General features: G+C 43.8%; 1 protein-coding gene across 2 annotated transcripts in view; it reads right to left on the bottom strand.

Moving 5' to 3' along the window:
• Positions 1 to 21,959, bottom strand: part of SH3YL1 (SH3 and SYLF domain containing 1) — a 51,032-nt gene that overhangs the window by 26,821 nt on the left and 2,252 nt on the right. For both annotated transcript variants that reach the window (XM_066640315.1, XM_066640314.1), the window contains exons 2-9: positions 15,139 to 15,249; positions 12,944 to 13,057; positions 8,160 to 8,224; positions 5,232 to 5,344; positions 3,861 to 3,989; positions 3,297 to 3,456; positions 2,801 to 2,858; positions 13 to 69 (exon numbers count right to left, since the gene is read on the bottom strand). In XM_066640315.1, the coding sequence (XP_066496412.1) occupies positions 13 to 69; positions 2,801 to 2,858; positions 3,297 to 3,456; positions 3,861 to 3,989; positions 5,232 to 5,344; positions 8,160 to 8,224; positions 12,944 to 13,057; positions 15,139 to 15,249 (807 nt within the window). The remainder of the gene's footprint in view (positions 1 to 12; positions 70 to 2,800; positions 2,859 to 3,296; positions 3,457 to 3,860; positions 3,990 to 5,231; positions 5,345 to 8,159; positions 8,225 to 12,943; positions 13,058 to 15,138; positions 15,250 to 21,959) is intronic.

Genomic DNA, 21,959 nt, shown 5'->3' with positions numbered 1-21,959 from the left:
ATAAGCACTCACCCATGGCAGAAGAGTAACTAGGAAGCTCCGGATAAAGTCCATTTTGCCTTCTACCTACTGTTGAAGAATTCAGATTATATTGGTTAGCCTGGCCCATTTAATCTTGTTTGATAACCTTCTACTTCCAATACCCAAGTAGCCATGATAGATTCACAATATCAAATTCAGTTTACCATGGGAAAGGTGGGGAGGAGGGGAGTTCAAAAGGAGTGGAAGCAAACATATGCCTGCTTTTGCGGCCTTTTGGGTAATAATAATAATAACTTTATTTTTACCCCGCCTTTCTCCCCGAAGGGACTCAAGGCGGCTTACAACAGATTAAAGACATAATTTAAAAACAAATAAAAACATATTAACACATCATAAAAAACAGCAGTCAGAATAAAAAATAGGTAAAAAGAGCATAGAGCAGCAGCAAGTCATAAAAGAATCAGGCCTGTAAAAATTATTAAAAGATGTTAAAAAGGCCGAGAACTCAGAAGGCTTGTTTAAACAGAAGGGTCTTCAGGCCTCGCCGAAAGGTCTCAAGAGAGGGAGCCATTTTTAAGTCAAGGGGAAGGGAGTTCCATAGCGTTGGTGCCACTACTGAGAAGGCCCTATTTCTTGCAGCCGCCCCACGTACCTCCCTAGGCGGCGGCACTTGTAAAAAGGCCTTCTCTGATGACCTAAGAGGACGAGCTGGATTGTACGGGAGTAAGCGATCTCTAATATACCCTGGCCCAGAGCAGTATAGGGCTTTAAAGGTCAATACCAGCACCTTGAATTGGGCCCAGAAACGAATGGGCAGCCAATGCAGCCGCTGGAGAAGCGGACTGACAGAGTCAAACCGCCTACCTCCAGTAACCACACAGGCTGCCGCATTCTGCACTAGTTGCAGTTTCCGAACCGTCTTCAAGGGCAGCCCCACATAGAGCATGTTACAGTAATCTAATCTCGATGTCACTGAGGCATGGATCACCGTGGCCAGGTCTGCATGATCCAAGTACGGCCGCAGCTGGCGCACCAGCCGAAGCTGAGCGAAGGCCCCCCTTGCCACAGCCGCCACCTGGGAATCCAGGAGCAGCTGCGAGTCCAGGTGGACCCCCAAGCTGCGGACCTGCTCCTTCAGAGGGAGTGCAACCCCATTCAGCGCAAGCCGATAGTCCAGCACCTGCATCAGGGATTTCCGAACCAGGAGAGCCTCTCTCTTATCCGGATTTAATTTCAGTTTGTTAGCCCCCATCCAGATCCTCACTGCCTCCAGACAGCGCTCCAGGCCCTCAACCACCACCCTGGAGTCTGGAGAAAAGGAGAGATAAAGCTGGGTGTCATCGGCATATTGATGGCACCCCACTCCAAAGCCCCGGATGACCTTTCCCAGAGGTTTCATGTAGATGTTAAATAGCATGGGGGACAGAATTGAGCCCTGTGGCACCCCGCACCTCAAGGGCCAGGGTGTCGAACAGGCATCCCCCAGCACCACCATCTGGGACCGACTCTCCAAGTAGGAGCGGAACCACCGCAAAACAGTGCCTCCAGCTCCCAACTCAGCCAATCGGCCCAGAAGGATACCATGGTCAATGGTATCGAAAGCCGCTGAGAGGTCCAGCAGGACCAACAGGGACGCACTCCCCCTGTCCAGTCCCCGGCGTAGGTCATCCACCAAGGCGACCAAGGCGGTTTCCATCCCAAAGCCCGGCCTGAAGCCAGATTGAAAAGGTTCCAGATAATCCGCTTCATCCAAGACCCTCTGGAGTTGGGACGCCACCACCCGCTCAATTACCTTGCCCAGAAACAGGATGTTGGAGACTGGCCGGTAGTTATCTAACACAGTGGAATCCAGGGAGGGTACACTGCACTACCTCAATCTACATCAGCAGTTGCCAAACTTACGATCGCTGTCCTTCAAAAAAAGCGGTTCCCATCCCAGCTGGAACTTGCTGCTGCACCTCCATACCACGTTCATTCTCATTAGATCTGGGCACCAGGCAATTCTGGTGCCCAGAATTCTGGTGCCTAGTTGCATTTTTTGCCTGGCATCCCAGAAGCTGTGCAATAGGATGTCCGGGCAGACGCCAACTGCCCAGAGTGTCCTGGTGCCCAGATCAACTGGGAATGAATGTGGTGTGGAGGTGGGAGGGCTTCCCCCAAATTCTGGATCTGGCCCTTCAGCCAGGGTTTGGAAAGCCCTGATCTACATTAGGTAAGAAAACTTTTTCTTAAAGAAAATAAGGAGCCTTGTGGCACCTTGCAAATCAATACATTCCTGGAAACAAACTTTCACAGACTATAGCCCACTTCATCAGAATCATCTAGTTCATGATAATTTCTGCTTCAATAAACCAACTAGCTATTAAGGTGCCACAAGGCTCCTTTCTTGAATTTGCTGCAAGAGACTAACTCTGCTTTCTGGAGCTTTAAGAGGTTGTTAATGGAAAACCTGCATCAGAATTCTGGGAAAAAATGAACACAAATGAGGGTGGGAAGGGGTTCGCATGGCGAGTGCTCTCAAAAGGCAGCCTTTTTTTCCAGTTACAGAATGGCCCATTTGGACAGAATAGAAAAAGAAAATATTTTTGGGGAAATATTTTTCTCCTCATACAAACACATGGAAATCCTGAAACACTCTTCATAGACCATATGAAGTTGGCTTTAAAAAACTATACTCTAGTAGTTATGAATGTAAACTAAGATATATCTAAAGTTTTACTAATTGCTATAAATTCACCAATTAAAGAATGAAAAAGAACTGAAGGCACGTAATACTGTAATTCCTATTTAAAAGATAGATGACTGCTACATATTGTACCTTCTGGTGAAGAGTTTTCAGGAATCCTAGATGAACGTCGTTTTGAGTGGTCATTTGCCTGGGGAGGAAAAAGAATCAAAATTGTTGCCAGTGATAGCAGTACATAGTGAAAGGAATCAATATTTTGAAGAAATTCAAAAGGTATTTTTCTACCAGTGCACAATCCTGTGCAAAGGACATTAAAAGGCCAGACAACCTTACTTCTTTTAGGAGATGAAGAGTAGTTGCCTTTCACGGTCAAAGGAGCTATCAAGTGACAAATGCAGGATCAGACTCCATTAGAGAGAGAGACTCTGTGTGTGTGTGTGTGTGTGTGTGTGTGTGTGTGTGTGTGTGTGTGTGCGCGCGCGCGCGTGAGAGAGAGAGAGAGAGAAGAGGGAGAGATCTCATCCTGGCAGTACAGAAAGAGTCAAATTGCAAGCAGCCAGGAGTGTCATAGAAGGAACAATATGTTTTGATGCAAAAAGAAACAAGTATGGAATAGGGCTATGCAAACCTTTTTCGACTCCTTTGTTGCCCTTGCATAACTTCTCCTTTCCTCAGTTTCATACTTCAGAGTGAAAGATTCAAGAACGTCATAAAGGTCCTGTGCTTGGATTGGCGGTGGTATATCACCAAATAGAATGGCACTGGCACGAATATCCCAGCCATAGAACCTAGATAAAAGTGTTTTAAAAGTTACTTCACAAATTGGGGGGAGGGGGGGAGACTTATCTAATAAGAAAAGAATATCTATGCAGTACTCTCCATCTAAGTATCATACTGTTTCTAGATTTTGTGCAAGATATACATTTTTTATTGATCAGTTACAGAGGAAAAAGTACGTTTGCTCAGAATTTATGATAGTATGAAACGGCAATAGTATGAAACCCAAGCCTTAGAAGGTGTCGATCTAAGGGCAGATTTTTTTTATAGTTTCAGGAGTTTTATAAATATTAGCTATTCTTCCACTTATTTTATACCAACATTTCCATGATAGGACTTTGTAACCAAGTATGTCCGCTTTAAAACCACTGGAAATAATCTGTAGCAAAATAGTCCAATTTGTCCAACAACTTACTTGCTGTTTGTTTCCTTTCTTTCAATTAAACAACTTCCTTCTAAAGAAACCCCTGCAAATAACCCTCGAGATCTGCAGTAGGTAAAGACAGCCGCAGAGCTTCTTAAGGCTACATCACCTTCTAGATTTCTGGGGAGGGAGATAAAAAAAAAGGCATCAGCTGTCAATTCTCTTATGAAAACGATCACATTTCACCTTAACCTTACACAACTTTAAAAATGAATAAACCTATGTTTTTCTCTCCTTCTGAACTAGGTTGGCAGGAATGTTACCCCCCCCCCCCCGTTATGTTCCAAGTCACTGTTAGACACCAAAAGCTTTACATTTAATGTAACTTGCATATGAGCAGCCTTATTAAGACTTTAGGTGTTCCATAATATCACAACCAATATGAAACAACCCTTGAGAAGGGGTGCCCTTTCTCCCTTCTTTTCTGTGGAAGATCCCTGTGGGTTGCTGTAATGCCATCTGCTGTATACTATTCCCATTTTCAACCCATCAGAGTCCTGTGGCACTTTAATACCATTTATTTCTGCCTAAGTTTTTGCCTACTTTAGACACATGAAGTAAATCCTCAACAGGCATACATATAGCTATAGAAGGAAAAGGTGAGAACAGCAGAGTGTATTAACAAGAGAAATAAAACAAGGCTGACCTGTAACAAAATAAACACTGTAAATTGTTGCTGTGCTTACTTTGCAGAATTAGTGATACTTACCTGTTACCACTGCTAACAATGCAACCCTTTACATATCTACTCAGAAATCAGGCCTACTGAGTTCAATGGGACTTGCTCCCAGGTTAAGTATGTATAGAATTACAGCCTTACATTCCAATCCTATGCTACCCAGCACCTGTGGGAGCAGCAGGACCAAAGCGGGTACCGAAAAGTCACTGGAAGTCTCCTTGGGGGAAGGGGACTTTCATTTCCTTCCCCCAAGGAAGCCCCTGCAATAGGTCTCCTCGTGTCCACGCCAGCTATTTTGCTGGTGCAAATGTGAGAGCTTCCGTGTCAGGCCTTCTGGCCTGACACAAAGATCAGGATCCAGAGGCAGTTCAGGATCTGCTGGTCCCACTCCCCCAACCCAGTTCCTACCCCCCGCCCTGCCTTTGTTCCCCCCTCCCCCTGCCCCCAGAGGCCACACCACCACCTGTCAGTTTCCCTTACCCCCAGCAGCTACGCGTCTTCCTCCTGGCAGCACTGGACCGGGCCCTGGGCCAGCACTCACTACTCTCCAAGTGCAGTAAATGTGCTTTACACTACATTTACAGCACCTAGTGCAGGCACTGGAAGCCTTCAGTGTTATATGTTAGAGGACTGCTACTTTGAGATCTGCAGCAGAATCATGAGAATGTTTTAGTGATACTCACCTCCCCAGAGGGCCAATCGCCACTGTACAGTTTCCTCCTAGAGTAAGATTGCCCCCTTTTGCAAAAGCTTCAACTGCTCTTTCATGGTTCAGTATTATTACAAGGTCCGACACCTGGGGTACAGGGAAGAGAAAATAAAACTTGCAGAAGGAAAAACACATGTATTCAAAATGTTTCACCTGCTTACAAGTGAAACAAACAGCAACTCCTGGAAACTGCTACAAATCAAAATTTCTTTCCAGAGGATAACATTTAACACACATAGCACGACTGCTTGTACAGATTAGGCAACAGCAATGTATTGTTTGATTATTTTTATCTCACCTTTCCCTCTGAACAAACAGAGTGCTTAAGGCAGCATACAATAGAGAACACAGTAAAATACAAAAAATAGGAAGAAAGTCAATTGTAAAGAAAAGCAAAACTAGCACAGTAAAAAAAGCAAGATAAGTGCAATTAAAAAAATTAAAACAGGATATTGATTAGGACAAGGACCTCCAAACAGTGATGCATCTGCATAACAATGGCGGTGGTGAAGCCTTACCATTCCATGCCACAGATTCCTGTCTTTGCACCCAAACTTTGCAGAAACTTGCACTGGACAGTCGCTTCCACTGCACTCTGCCCCAGAAGACTCTGTACCCTGATTTCCCGGGGGGAAGCAGCTGCCAGGTGTGAGTTTCTGCAAAGATCAGGCATGAAGACAGGAAGCCGTATTTTCCCCACTTCTTGTGTCAATTGGCAGCTCCAAAAAATGAGAGGGCATTCTCTGCCTATTGCCACTGACCCTTCAAGACTTAAAGCGCACCTATGCTTCCTTTTCCACTGGTCTACATGGTACCATACCTGGGACAGGGATCAGGACTATCAAGAGTAATCCTGCTTATAATAGGATGTACAGAAACACTAGACTTTTCAAGTTAGAGCTGATACAGTTGACAGCAGAAACGCTCAGTAACTACCAATAATAAGAGAAGAGGCGCATGAGCTATTTGGGTGTTTTGAGACATGCATTACTTCTGCAGTGAGCCCACTATGAAAACACACTCAGTACATTTTGAGCAGATGCCTCACCTGGACTGAGCTCAGGGAAGAGGTTTCTCCCCTTACTTTGCAGCAGAAGCCAGATTTGATTGTCTATCTAACGCAGTGATTTTCAACCTTTTTCATCTCACTAAAGTGACAAGGCACTAAAATGTTCAGGACACACCATTTTTTGACAATTTCTTGACAATTGACAAGGCACACCATGTGCTGGTGGAGGACTCACATCCCCAGTGGCCCTACAAATAAATTACCCTCCCTCAAACTCCTGCAGCACATTAATGTGCTGTGGCACATTGGTTGAAAATCACTGGTCTAATGCTTGTGTGACACCACCTACAATTCTTCTCCTTCTGTAAAGCAGTGTTTCTTTTTTTTTTTTTAACTGTTTTAACACTCTTAACAAGCAGAGAAACATGGATCATTCATCTCACAACTGTTCTCTTCTGACGCACCTTGTGAAAGAGGCACAGTCTGAAAAACAGGCCATCTGTACATACATCCTTGGCTGAGGAAATGCTGGGGTAAGCAGAGCTCTCCCTGCAGCATAAAAAAAAACTACACTAGTTTTCAGGCATGTCTGCATACAATTTTAGTTACCCATTAGGTCTTTTCCTCTGTCTGGGTTGATTAAACCCCTTGATCTTTCAGCAGGCTGAAGCAAGTTAAGTGGCTGTCATCAGAGGATAACAGATAGTGTAAACAAGCCTCAATTAAGAATTGCAACACAGATGTTCATTCAACATGTCCCCATTGTCACCACTGCTTGCCTCTGCACAGTCAAACCTAAATCTAGTACGCAGTTTCCAAACAATGGCTCAGACATTGAAGCATTTATCCTGAGTGAAGGAAAGTAAGTACAACAGTTCTGAAAGTGCTACAGAAGGAAAGAAATATGCAGTGGAAATAGAAATGGAAAAAAAATAAGGATTAAAAAAACCAAAACACTTGGGGTGTGTTCAAGTTTAGTAGGTGACAGGGAATGACATGACATGACAGCATACTGCAGGGTAGCAGTGGTGGAGTCCACTAGTTTCCTTGATGTAATGAGCTAGATTCAGTGAGTGGCTCAGATTCCTACTCTGGACATGGGTCACTTATCAGGTACATATAAAGCTTGTTCAGGTTGTGCAACAGTCTCTGGCATCAGCAGCCAGACTCTGCAACCATTCCTCCCAAATGAGAATGCAGCTCCTTATTTGTTTTACCTAAAATTACCAATTTCTGCTCAGCTGTAACTCTCAAGAAAAGAAGCAGTTTCGAAACTGAACGACTAGGTACTAAGTATTCAATAGTTACCAAGCTATTTTAGCTGTCCTTTATAAATCCTACTCTGTGCCTTCAAGTGTTATGTTTACATGTTCAACCACAGCCAAGAGTTCCTACTAAGTTAGCACAACATGCTTGCTACAATACAACTTACCTGAAGGCCATGGGTCAACCTCAAAAAATGTCTTGTTATTAAGTATTATACAGGAAGCGCATGGAAGAGACACGTTCATTTTAGAGAGGACAGTTGCCAGGCCAAAGAATTCTTAATCATCGATTCATCGTAATTTAATCAAATCGGTATTTGATTTAATACATCTGATTTAATATTAGATTTGAGTCAACATTTAATCAAATTGCATCCAACAATAAAGTCATACAATTTGTGTTCATGCATTGCAGCAAGACATCTTAGAATCAATATTTTCCTCCTCTCACACTGGAGGAAATTACTGTTAAGATGATGTTTACCATCTACAGTTTTTGTTAAGCAGTTTTAAAAGTCATCTTAAAGGTCTGTTGCCCAATTAATTAGGACAAAACACTTTTAAAAATTGATCTAAGTTTTTTGAAGTCACCTGACCAAACACCGCATCCCTTATTTTAGACACTTACCTCAATTCCAATTTCAAATCCACCACCAAGGCCAGCTATCCCTATCGCAGATGGAGCCGACCATCCTGAATGTGAACAGAAACAGATTGTAAAGAACTAAATAAGCTCTAGATCTAGTAAGGAAGTAAACTGATGCAAGTTGAAACCAAGTTGGAAGGCAAGTGTATGCCACATCTGCCTTTCAATGAAAGTCAATCTGCAAATAACCCATCCCATTGTGCAAACTATTTGCAAAAAAAAAAAACTTTTTAAAGAAGGAACCACTTCACAGTCATCCCACACACAAAATATTTCCATTTTCTACTATGGAACATCAGGAATTTTGTTCCCAATTTTGTGCTTTTCAACCTCTTTTGTGCTCCAGTGGGGCTGTTCTTATGTTCCGTGCTCATCTGTTTTTCTCCAGGATATTTAGCAACTCCAAAATTTTAACGATTGTTTCTTTAGGCAAAACAGCAAAAAAGGATTTTCAGTAAAGACCACACAACTTCCGTCAAGATAAGCCAAATTCTGTACCACAAATTCAGAGACATGTATAAATTGGATGAGTTAAAACAAATTGTCCATTTTTGCTTATTTTGCTCTTTATATTGTTTGTGCTAATGGAGGAAGAAAACAGATAGCTTCAGGCCACAGCCACTAACATCTAGGCTCTGGGCCCACCCTGACTTTTGAGAGTTCAACAGACACCGCCTCAGCACTTTCACACGTACCTGCACAGTGTAAAGGACTAAAAGCTTGCTTATTTTAAGCTGAAAATTGAGTTATCAGTATGTTGAATTCCATGTCCAACACTTAAATCGAGGTTTGTATGATACAACTGTGGAGGTCACACATCCTAGACCAGTGACAGCTGCCCAAGTCAAGGAAAATATTGGTAATTCAGATATACAAGTTGGCTTAATCCATCTGATATACTATACAGGACATTTAAAAATAAATCATTAACTACTGCTTGAAAATTTGAACAGAAGGTTTTAAATTTACAATACAGCAATATATTGGAATCCTATCTACAGAACTTTGCAAGTTTCTATTAAACAACAATGCTTAAATCACTCAACCAGCCCTATGTGATAAAAGATGTGCATGCACGCGCACACAGAAACTTTACATGCTTGTCCTAGCATCTCTTTTCAATTCCTGGAGAATTTCCGCTCACTTCCCTTAATTGTGGGGAACCACACTCAGCGTGTGGTTGGTCTGTGGAACTCTTTGCCACAGGATGTGGTGATGGCGACTGGCCTGGACGCCTTTAAAAGGGGATTGGACAAGTTTCTGGAGGAAAAATCCATTACGGGGTATAAGCCATGATGTGTATGCGCAACCTCCTGATTTTAGAAATGGGTTATGTTCAGAATGCCAGATGCAAGGGAGGGCACCAGGATGAGGTCTCTTGTTATCTGGTGTGCTCCTTGGGGCATTTGGTGGGCCTCTGTGAGATACAGGAAGCTGGACTAGATGGGCCTATGGCCTGATCCATTGGGGCTGTTCTTATGTGAGGGAGTATGTTATTCATCAAGACCTCCCCACAATTAAGGGAAGTGACCACAAACTCTCTGGGAAGTGATGTGACAGGATTATGATACATGACAGGATCATGATATGTGCAAGTCATGAGTGAGCACTTCATAAAATGAGTAGGGGCAACCAGTAAACATAAGTAAGGTCCAAACCAGTCAACTGTCCATTACATTGGTTCCTCAAAAAAAAAAAAAAAAAAAAAAAGGAAAGGGGTGAGGAACATGTACATTAGATGTTCACCCAATTATGAACTTCAAATGCCTGCTTCTAAGCAAGTGTCTCTTTTTCCACCAAGAATTGCAAAATTGGGGGAGATGGGAGGAAATGCATATTGGAACTGTGGCATGTGGGGGAAGTCAATTTTTTTTGCAACGTTTTTCTGCAAAAAAAAAAAATAACCCCAAAGCATCAACTTTGCTTGAATGGTGATTTTCAGGAGGAGACTTAACACAACAAGAGTTGACCTCCCCATATGTAATGGTTGTAGTAAGGACTGGTCATGCCTCCCATTGCTGGTTTTCTGTTTGTTTTTTGAAGAGGAGGTGTGGAAAAGGGCACTTTCTACTGAAATATCTCTCAGGCTGTAACTGGGCAAACACTTTGTTTGACCCAAAGACACTGATGAAATCTCAACTATTCTTCATAAAACGTATCCATATTGCTGTTGAAGCTAAGAAACTTTGCTCATCTCTCAGGAATGATTGTACCAGAATTTTTTTCTATTTACATGCAGTTCACTTTCTCTCTTTCTCTTACTTACACACACACACACACACACACACACACACACACAGAGTCATAAAAACTAACTGAATGGCAGAGTGGCTTACAGAAATGTTTCCATTAGTCAATCTGAAATATTTTCATAACACAGCAGTTTAGCTCCCAATTTTGCATTACACAATACCTACAGTAAATACTGACTCAAGACAAAGAGAGCATTCTTTTGGACTTTAGAGATTACAGAAACCCTCAATTACTGCCTGCCACTGAAAACACAGATAATTTTTTGAAACATGTCCCTATATTAGTACAATTCCGTCTCAGTTTTACTATTTTGTTTCTGAGACAGGCTTTCACTTTGTAGGCATGCTGGATGGAGAGTACTTCAGTTTCTCATCAGATAGAGAGATGAGTATTCATGGACGTCTAAATGTTTACAGTACCCAAAACCAAAATAGCATCTATTCTGCACTTTACTACATCACTATTAGTTCCTTGGACATAAATTTGTATTTAAAACTGCATATTTTCCATATCATTGAGCCCTAACAAGATGATCCAACCTTTTCCTACAACATACACTTATTTCTTTGTAGATTTACATTCTGCATTTCTTTCACAAAGTGAATACACAAGATGGCTCACACATACACACCTAAAATCAATGTAATAAACAGCAAGGAACATAGTAGCAGCAATAAAAATAGTAAAGCATTGAGAGAGTCATCAGTTAAACCAGCAGCATTAAACGGTAAACTTAAAAATAGTATACAAGCAGTGGTAATAAAAGTACACATTAAAACAATCCAACAACTGAAGGCAGGAGCTATAAAAGCAGAGGCAAAAAAAAAAAAAAAAAAACCTTACACCATTACTAAATACAAAAGACCAAACAAAATAAAAATGTTTTAGCCCCAGATGGAACTCATCAAGGAAGGTGGCAGCTCTCAAATCTTGAGGGACGGAGCTCCACAGCTACAGTGCCACCAACAAGAAAGCTCTCCGACTAACTAGTGCCCCCCCAACCTCTGACAGGGGAAGCATACATAAGGAGGACCTCTCAGATGGCCTGAGGAAAGGACTAGAATATATGGGAGAAGACAGTCCCATGGGTATCTTGGTCCTAAGCTGCAAAAGCTATGAAAAGTTAAAACCAGCTTCTCAAACAGGGCCTGAAAACAAACCAGTAGCTAGTGAAGTAGCTGGAGTAGCAGTTCGAAAAAGTTGAACTGCTGAGCTCCAATAACCACATGAGCTGCTGCATTCCGCACTAACTGCAGTTTCCAGACCATCTTCAAGGGCAACCCTATGTAGGCAATCTAATAGTGATGTCACTAGGGCATGGACTACTATGGCTAGGTATGAGTGACTCAGGAATAGCCACAATTGACGCACCAGTCTAAGCTGAGCAAAGGTCCCCCCAATCAAAGCCGCCACTTGTGAATCCAGGAGAACCCAAAAGCTGTACACTTGTTCTTGCAAAGGGAGAGCAATCCTGTTCAGAAGAAGTTGATGACCCAGCACTTGCATCTTGGATTTCCCTACACCTCAGAACACCTCCTGGGTGTGAACAGAAGGCACTTCCGGTCGCACCTGGGAGTTTTGGCGAGGCCCTCCAGAAGAGAGTTGGGACCTGCAGTAAGTCAAATCCTTCGGTCCCACGGATAAAGCGGGCCAACCTATATTTGTTGCCAGGTCTTGGGAGTGCAAATGGCCTGGAAATGGTTTGAGTCTCCTGCTGGAGTTTTGATTGCGAGGCTTTTGACTTTTAGCCACTTTGGAATTTTTACTAAAAAGAGGGTTAAAAATGGGAAAAAATATACATATTTTAAACACCCAAACACATAATTTCTCATTCAGTTTGTGTCCATTTGAAAATATGGACACATCTCTGCTTAGGTCCATGCAACTCCTTTTCCATGCACAACAGAAAGATGTGAATTGCTTATGTTTAACATTTCTGAGCAGAACAATACAGAAGCACACACTAAGAGCCCAATCTTATGCATTTCCCCCCCCCCCCACAAATGCGGCAATGCCAAACTGGCAAACACAGCATCCATAGTGGGAGAGGGCCAGGAAGCTTCAGTGGGAAAAGAGGATTCTAAAATCTCCTTAACCCCACTTAAGCCTCCCAACCTGCAATGGGTCTCCTTGCACCGGCAAGTTTAGCAGTGCAAGTCTGAGGAGAGAAAAGGGATAGGGAGGCTGCTGGTGGAAGGGATAAGATCCATTGCAGGCCACCTGCTACAGATCCTCCCTTCCCGCCTGGTTTTGCACCCTCCCCACCTCCGTTTTGCCCTCCTGCCTGCCCCATTATCCTACCTCCTCTGGCAAGTGGCAATTCCCTCACTGGCAGAAGCAGGAAGGCACAGGCCTTCCTGCCAGCGCACTGACTTGTATACTGTCAGAGTGCCTTGTACAACAGGTGGTGCTGCTTTATGGCAGTCAGTGCCCTTTTTGGGAGCCTCACCACCATAGGGTCGTGAGGGAAGGATTCGGCCATTAGTTCTTTTAAGAAGACCATGTAAACTTACTTCCATCAGGCAAGCGAGCCAATACAATTCCACTGCCCCCTCGAGCTGTAACCAGAAATCCAGCCTTGATAACAGTCAAGATAGCAAGGCCTTTTGCTTTAGCAATTACATGGGCTGCGAAAGAGAGAGAGAGTAAAAGAAACTGTTAAAATACTGTGGAGGAATACAAAGAACTACTCCAATTTTTTTGGTTTTAAAATAAGTAGTTAGCATGGATGTGAATTAAAAACAAACGTACAGCAACACATTACACCCAATGGGATTTTTTAGGTCTTTTCCTTTGAGTACAGATAGGTCCCTACTTAAATACAGGTTACGTGCCAGAGGTTTGTACTTAGCTTGAAACATTTATTCATTTATGGGGCATGAGCAATGTTCTGAAGTGGTTGAAAAAAACGTATAAAACATTTCTATCTGTAAGTTAGATAATTCATTCCTGGGTGAATGTACATTCTATGGCAACCTTGCTTTTTTGGTTGTGTAATGTACAAAATGGACCTTAGAGCACTTTAGATGCAGGGGTTACATTTGTATTAGTTGCATTCTACAAGTTACAATTTGCATGTGTGTTAAAGTAGTACAGGTAGTAGGAACATGAGTACAATTCTACTAAGGACCCAATCCTATTGTCTTCAGCACTGGTGCTCCTTGGCCAGCTCTGGCTGTTGCAAAAATGCCATAAAGTACTTTTAATAATAATAATAACTAGGTATTTATATACCGCCTTTCTGGTCATCGGATTACTCCTCTGACATTATTCAAGGCGGTTTACATAAATCGCTCAAGGGGATTTTTACAATCTCTCTTTCAAGAACCAACAACATTTCAGAATGGATCTTCCTGGTTTGGTCTCACTTCTGGCCTCCAGTTCTCCCACACAGGCTGACAAGTAGCTCCATCTCTCACATGGAGGGCAGCCAAGACGCTTCTTGCTCACACCAAGAGCAGGTGGAATCACTCAGCTGGGCTTGTCAGCTGCTTCAAGGTCTCGCCATTCTCAGTCGTTCAGGGAGCTGCCGGTGTCTTCGAACTGGCAACCTTCTGATGTTATCTTCGGGCTAATGGAGGCTCTACCCTCTAGACCAGACCTCCTGCCTCCTACTTTTGCGCTAACAGAACTGATGCTGGGCTGGTGCTGAAGCCAGCGACAGTCACTGCTGGGCTTCAGAGTGGTAATGACACGTCACTGGAGCACCGAGAGGTAAATTTCCTGCCAGTGTCCAGCAAGGCTTTTTGGAGCAGGAGGATGATGGAATGGGATGGGAGGAGGGAAGAATTGGGCCCAGGAAGGGGTGCAGATGGCAGCAGAACAATTGCTCCCTTACCCCAGTGAGACCTCTGGCTGCTTCCCTGGCCCATTAGATACAGCAGTGGCCAGGCAGGTCTTGGGTTAACTGCTATTTCCTGAAATGAACCATGCAGATCAATTGAATGGAAGTTTACTCAAACATCAGTACCACTGTGTTCAATGGAGCTTACTCACAGGTAAGTCAGCATGGGACTGCAGTCTTAGCTTACAATCAAAGAATTTATATGCAGGTGGGCCCCTGTATCCACAGGGGTTCCATTCCAGAACCCACAGTTAAATGAAACCGTGCATATGGGTGAATGCCTCCTCCCCACCCTATGGAGCCAAGGGAAGAAGAGCTCCTCTCATGTCCGGAAATTCCTCTGAGCCCAGCAGAGGCTGCAGACATCTGTCCATGGCCTCTGCAGGGCTCAAACTGAATCCAACAGTGTAAAAGACATAACTTCCAGTTTCTCCATGAAACTGGAAGTGACTTTTTTAAGGCACTGAAGGCCCAGGGAAGCCTCTGGAGGAGGGCACCCGCAGCCTCTTCTGGGCTCAAAGAACCCTTTAGGGGCAATGGAGCTCCCCCCATCTCCAGAGGGGAGAAGCGGGTGAGGGGGCTCCCACAGGCAGGGGGCTCGCAAACCCTATGCCTATCCTATAAGTGAATCCATGGATATGGAATATAGGGGCCCCTGTATACCTATACAGAGAGAGTGTGCACTGGGGTCTCAAAATGTAACAAAAGGGAATGTAAAATCGCACACTACATGTATAGAGTTTGTAAATAATTCTTCTGTCAGATAAATTTTCCCAATGACAAGCCAAGCTAACAGGGAACCTTACCTCAAGAAAAGACAGACTAAGGTTTCAAGAACATCAGCAAACCCATCTCTCTACTAACCAGGTATGATCTTGTCTGGTCCATTTCGGGAAGTTATTTCTGTAAACTCTCTTAAAATTTTAGCTGCCTTTTTTGCTTCTGACTTCAAATTGGAAGGTATGGGGTTATTCACTGGTAGAAAGAAAAAAAGAGAGTGATAAACAATATAAAGGAATGCGTTAACTAAAACTTGATTATAAATGGGTAAGAAGCATCAATCACTTAAACAGCTCAATCCTATGCTCTTCTACGCAGAACAGTGCAATCCTAACTTATGCTGGAACAGGGAGGCTGGTTGGGCCAGCCTGCCCCATATCCAGCGTGAGTTTGGGGCTGGAAGAGGCTCAGCCTGGGGTAAGGAGAATCACTTCCCCAGGGAGAGACACAGCAGTCCCAATGGGACTACTCAGATCTGCACCACCTGAAGAGGTGGTGCAGATCCGAGCAGTCTGGAGTTGCCCCGAACTGCCAGGGAACGGGGTCAGGATCCAGCAAAAGTAGCCCCACCCCCTGCTCTTTCGCCGCCTGTCTACAAGGGACTTGTGCCAGCCCAGCACAATTTTAGGATTGCGCTCTAAGTCCCACTATAGTCAATGGGACTCATTCCCAGGTAAGTGTGGATATGATTGAAACCTAAGTGATGTAATAATTGTTCAGACTGGTTTATAGTACAACTTATGGTATCTGGCCTCACAACTCACATAGTACTGTATTAATACCAGTATAGCTTTCCTATAGTAATTAGCATAATGGCAGGACTTTGGAGAATCTTGCCAATCTATGACTACAGAACAACTCACTACAGTATTTTTTTTGCACAATATTAAATCTATGGGGTAGGCGACACATTCCTCCAGGAAGCTTTAGGTAAGTGTACAGCTAAAGACTTGTTGAAATTCCCATTCCGCCAATGACAAAGAAACAGAGAGGTGTTGTAGGAACTATAAAAGCAGTTAAATGCCAGGGAAAAAACGGTTTAAGAACAGAGAAGTTTAAAATTCCACCCACGCTTATGTAAAAACAAAGATACTGAGCACTATGTGAGTGAGTGACACACACCATGGAACAGGAAAGCTGGCGTGCTATCGAGTTAGCAAGTTTCTAAGGGAAGTGCATCAGTCCATATTTAGCATTCTGACCAGCAATGCATGTTGGCAGAGCATATCCTGAAAGAAGCTTATTTCTCACAGCATTCTGACCTAGGATGAAAGCATGAGGTTTCATTGCACTCCTTGATGGCCCAGTTGAAGTCACAGAACACAAACGTGCGTGTTTGTGACAAAAACGATTTATCATCCTGTTAAGCTACTATGCAAAAGCTTGATGACTCTTAAACAGATTGAATGCCTTGTCAAACTGTGGCAAAGTTCCTTCAAAACTGAAGTGTACCCAGCTGCTGCTGCGCTAAAAAAAATTAGACTGTTTACAATATGAGAGGCAGATAATGACACAGGTTTTTAAAAGTGACAAATCAGATTCTAAACACAGTATTTTGTGCAAATGGATCTCAAATGCAAAGAAACTCAAGTTACAGGAAACTGGAATCCAGGTCATGGAACAAGTATGCATTCTAAAGAATATCTTAGAATTGTGCCTGGAGCCAGGTGATTGCTCAAAGACTGGTGAATATGGGTGTGTCTTAGAATTAGGTGCAAGAGGACTGACTCAAGGGGAATCCAGGAAGTGCCTCAAGTCATGGTGACCAGTTGGTCTTTTGACTTGGCAGGCTGAGGGGCGGGATCTCTGTAGGGTACCAAGCAGATAGGCATTTATAGGTCTGCATCCCCTCCCAGGATTACAGAGACAGACCAAGACATTTTGTCATCAAACACCAAACATAATTAACAGTTGCTAGTACAGTATTCTAATACAGACAGGTGCAGATATAACACTCCTGATCTCTTAACCAGGGGGACACTGCTGTTGTTAGCCTGAACTAAGGCTGGCAGGTGAAGTACTGTACAGAGAGAGAGTGTGTGTGTGTGTAAGAGGGGAGAGATCAGACAAAGGAAATGTGTGATTTTGCAACAGGCTCTCATGTTAAGAAATCAGGAGAACTACATCTTCAGCAGGCTCAAGTACTAAGTAGCTTGAAGCTACTTTAAAATATGTGGGCACTCAGTCAAGCTTCAATTGTAAAAATGACATCTAGTAGTGCTCTATCAGTACTCTTGGGCTGTGGAAGTATCTGACTCAATGCAAATACTGTACTAGAATAGCTCTAGTGGCAAAACAATTATGTTGGTTTTACCAAGATTTGAAAACTGCAGACTAACAGCCCAATCCTATGCATGTTTACTCAGAAGCAAGTCCCATTGGAGTCAATGGGGCTTACTCCCAGGAAAGTGTGGATAGGATTGAGCTGCCAGGCATATATGTAACCAGCACTGGTTAGCAAGAGGCTAGAGATCTCTATGGGATAAGGAAATATTTTTCTCCTTACCCTGAGTAATGCTCCAGTCTGCCCAGTGAGGCTACTTGGCACTCCACCAGCTCAATTACTGGTGCAAATCCAGGCAGTCCCGTGAAAGGCTCCCAGGTCCAGGATGGGGGTTAGGATATGGCAGAGACCTCCTCTGCTGATTCTGTCCCCTTCCAGGCCTGTCCAGTTCCCACTCTGCCCTTCCCCACCCTGTTCCACCACTCCCTGCCTCTGTTCTGCCCTGCTCTCCTCAAGCTCCTGTGCAGCTCACCATTTTGTTCACTGCTTTTTGTTATTTAAAAAGTAAATAAATATTTTTCAAAACAACAACTGCCTATCATATGCAGCTCCTGGTTGGTTGGTTTTTTATTGCAGCCTACAAAAAAGTAACACTACAACAAATTTGTTCATCTTTTAAGGTGCCACAAGACTGATCTCAATATGCCCAGCTCACAATATGGAAATATCCCAAGATGCCCAGTTTACCCATAAGGCCTCTCCAAAAGCCTCTCCAAAATCCAAAGGATCATTTGTGTGTTCATTCGGGAACAGTTTTGGACTGTTGATCTGGATTTTGGCGAGACAATCAAACAGGCGACAGGAGAATTCAAAGGACTTCTTACATTTACTCTCGTTTGCAAACGGGACCCTCCACAAACACACACACGTGGATCGAATTGCCCTCCTGAACATCCTGAGGATCAAGATGTTGATCTGATAACAAAGTCAAATGTTTGTGGGCCTGTTGGTCTGTTATTCCCATGCTTGCCATGGATGTGTTTTGCTCTCTTTGTGTGCTCTTTTCCCTCCTCCCCTACCTAGACTACCCTATAAAACCAGCATCATTGTAATAGTTCGGGGTCCCTCCACGTGTGTGTGTTTGTGGGGGGTCCCGTTTGCAAACGAGTAAACGTAAGAAGTCCTTTGAATTCTCCTGTCGCCTGTTTGATTGCCTCTCCAAAATCCAAAGAATCGTGTGTGTGTGTTCATTCGGGAACAAGACTCCGTGTGGTCTTTGATGCAGCTGCCTTCCCAATGTTGTTACCAGTTTATCCTAGGCGTAGAGGTAATCTTCTGACCACAGAAAGTTATAACACACAGCACTGAATCTCTTTCAGGAAAATCTGACAGAGAAGTTAATTAAAAGGACAAAAATATTAGCAAAAGGATTTTATGAACCCCACAGCAAATTATTTTGTAGTCTAAAGAGCTTGAAATGAGCCTCTAAATATACACAGATTGAAATCCTTGTCATCCTCCTAAGCAGGATAATCTCACTGAATGAAAGCGAAAGTACATTGAAGAGTAAAATAATATAACAGCTGAGCAGGACACATTCTGGAAAGAGAGAATTTACCTTATATTTTACAAATTGCTTACATGCGGGCAATATTATTGGACAACAAAAAGTTGATGGACAAAAAGCAAAGCTTGGTGGTAACACAATTCAGGCTTTCAGCCAAGAGCACCACAAAATATGCCAGTAACTACCTGCTTGCACCTCTGCAGCAGAGGTCAGCTTAAGTGGTGGGCCTGCAGAGCTACTTGTCCAGAAAAAGACTGTTACAGACCCCAGGTGCTGAAGTCCAACCAAACAAGGTTGATCCAATCTAGGACAGTCCACTCTGGTTTGCAGAAGCCCACCACAGAGAGAAAGTAAATATTTCACAAAGAAAGTATACTGTTGAAATACTGTTAAATCCATCTGCCCTCAGTCACTTCTCTCTATTGATTATATAGCAAAACCAATAGAGTTCTTCAGCCGAGTGAATAGCAGAGTGATTTTTACTAGATTTAGATTAAATAAGCTTACTCTATAAATCTTTGCACTCTTGCCTTTCTGGTGTCAAGAGGCTAAAACTGTGACTTGCCATATCAAACTGAGGCACCCTAATAAAGATACATCAGGTGTTTGCTATCACCTTCATATTTCTTTAAGAACAGATTGTAAAAGGCACCAATTTGCAATTTTCTGTCTACTTTGCCGTGACATTCTCTTGCTAAAAAAGCAACACACAAAGCTAAAAGAAAAAAAAATCTAATCCAAGACACGCAGGACAAATGCATCTGAAGACAGATGCCACAGCTATCCAAAAAAATTAACCTACACCTTCACCAACTAATGGCAAGAGAAGCCGCATGCGAAAATTCACTACCCTGAAGTACTATAAACTCTCCTTTCCCTATCAAGAATTCAGTTGCACAACAAGAGCAATGCCATAGATTGACTGTCTTGAAGGGGGGGGGGGGTAGCCAATGCTGCTACAAAACAAATGGGGCCGGATAGCCCTGTGGCTACTGGTGCTGCCAACATGGTCTTGGCAATGACACCACTTTACATGCCATTCCATGGAGAAGGACATTTGCCTGCTTTTGTCTCCCCCAGCAATGTTAACAGTCAAAGGATTTCTGTATCAAGATAAGGAATTCCCTATTTTACACACAGAAGGTCTTGCCTGGATTATCTGGCAAGAGCCTGAATACTGCAGGATGTTGGCTGTCGAATGATAGCCAAGTATGCAATTTACAGCCACTTCCTGGCAACTCTGGCTGTTGCCATTCCTGTACAAATGAAATCTGAAGGCCTTTTACCAGGAGAAAGGACAGCAGTCATGACAGAAGTCAGGCATCAGTTCCAATCTCACATACCACCATGCCTACTGATGACAGGGAAAAGGTTTGGGTATCCTTCAGCATCAGAAAACAAACTAAGGAGTCTTTAAAAAAATCTGCAGGCAATAAACAGAACCATTATCATGATATAATTTTGTGCATGTCTGTATCAACTACATACTGCTGTGAAGGTTTTGCTGCAGATAGGAAAACTGGTATTAAAAGTTGCAATGCACACTGAAAGTCTTTCATAGCTTGCATTGGGGAAAAAATATCAGAAAATTCACTGCAATAACAGTTAACAAATGTATTAAATGACTTTCTACAGTACTGTGTAGAATACAAAGCATTGGTCAACCATCTAAAAACAGCAAACAAGCTATTCAAATTAACCTTCCCCCCAACACACACACAAACAAAATGCACAGAGCACTTACAGATTACATGAAACTTCCATTCAGTTCAAGTACAGATGCTAATTAAAATTGCTAAACCTTCACTTGCTAGTAAAGCAAAACAAAAAACAAGCCAGATGGAGTTGGTCAGATTATGTACTACAATATTGGTACAACACTGAGAAAGCATTCACTGATCCAACCCTCTGGAAGACTGGGATCCAAATAAGAACCTTCCTAGGCAACTATTGTAGGCCCTTCCCTCCAACATCTTCCTACAGTCATTTAAACCTGCAGAAAGACAGGCAGTTGGCTAAAGTCAAAAAAGAGCTTCATTGACCAGTAAGCCAATCCTAACGATAACCAAGCCTGCTTAAATTATACAGTAACACCCTAAATTGCAGAAATCAATTGAATAAAGAGGCCTGTTCTTCCAGGAAGTAGGTTCCCCAGGACATGCTCAACCATATACAAGTGCGAGCAGTAGCATAGCTAGGGCGGTGCAGGGGGTAGCAAATGCACCGGGCTACAGCTCCTGAGAAGGCAACATCAGGGGCTGGGGGGCAACAGCAGGGGCAACAATACCTCCGTGCAACTTGGACTACAGGGGAAGGGCAAAAGTCATCCACTGCTATCACCATGAGCAGGAGAGTGTAAATTGCACATGCGGCAACTGGCTAAACTCTTGCGCCGCCCCCCCCCCGCAGCCTCCAGCAGCAGCCTCTAGCAGCTGGAGAGAGCGGGGAAGCCCCTTGGAGGGAGGTTGGGGAAGCCCTGCCTTGGCTGCCCTCTCCCGGGTGGGATGGAGAGGTGAGCGGTGCGCGGTGCGCGGGACAGGCTGCCTGCCCACCAGCTCGCACTTGGTGCAGCTGGAAAGGGGCTCGAGGTGGCAGAACAGCCTGCTCTGCTCCGCCCAAGATCTTGGTGGAGCTGGGGGAAACCTTTGCAGGATGCCTTAGTGTTGGGAGGGCACCGCAGCCCCCCTGCCTGAAGACCAAGAGCCGCCCCATCGAGGCCTGTGGGTGCTGGGGCGAGGGAGCTGCCCCAGCGGGGCTGCCAACTGCCTCCACCTTGCTCAGAGATGCAGCAGCAGGAGGGAAGGAGGGGGAGGCACCGCCACTTCCCACACTAAGAACCAATTGTAGGAATGTCTACTCAGAAGTAAGCCCCATTGTAGTCAATGGGGCTTAATCGAAGGAAAGTGTGGAGAGGATTGCTGCTTCAGAGCCCAAGCCTAGGCATGTCTTCTTACAAGTAAGCCCCATTGTGTCCAATGGGCTTACTGCCAGGAAAGTGGAGAGGACTGCAGCCTCAGTCAGGCATGACTTCCTGCCCGCTCCAAGTCCTCCCCTCCACCAGCCACTGTGAGCGAGGCTTCACTCAGAGCCAGCCCTAGGCACTTCTACTCAGAA

This window comes from Tiliqua scincoides, chromosome 1, assembly GCF_035046505.1.
Source record: "Tiliqua scincoides isolate rTilSci1 chromosome 1, rTilSci1.hap2, whole genome shotgun sequence".
In the NCBI taxonomy this organism is placed as follows: Eukaryota; Metazoa; Chordata; class Lepidosauria; order Squamata; family Scincidae; genus Tiliqua; species Tiliqua scincoides.
Note: the sequence above shows the minus strand (reverse complement) of the source record. Positions and strands in the feature narration are given on the sequence as shown.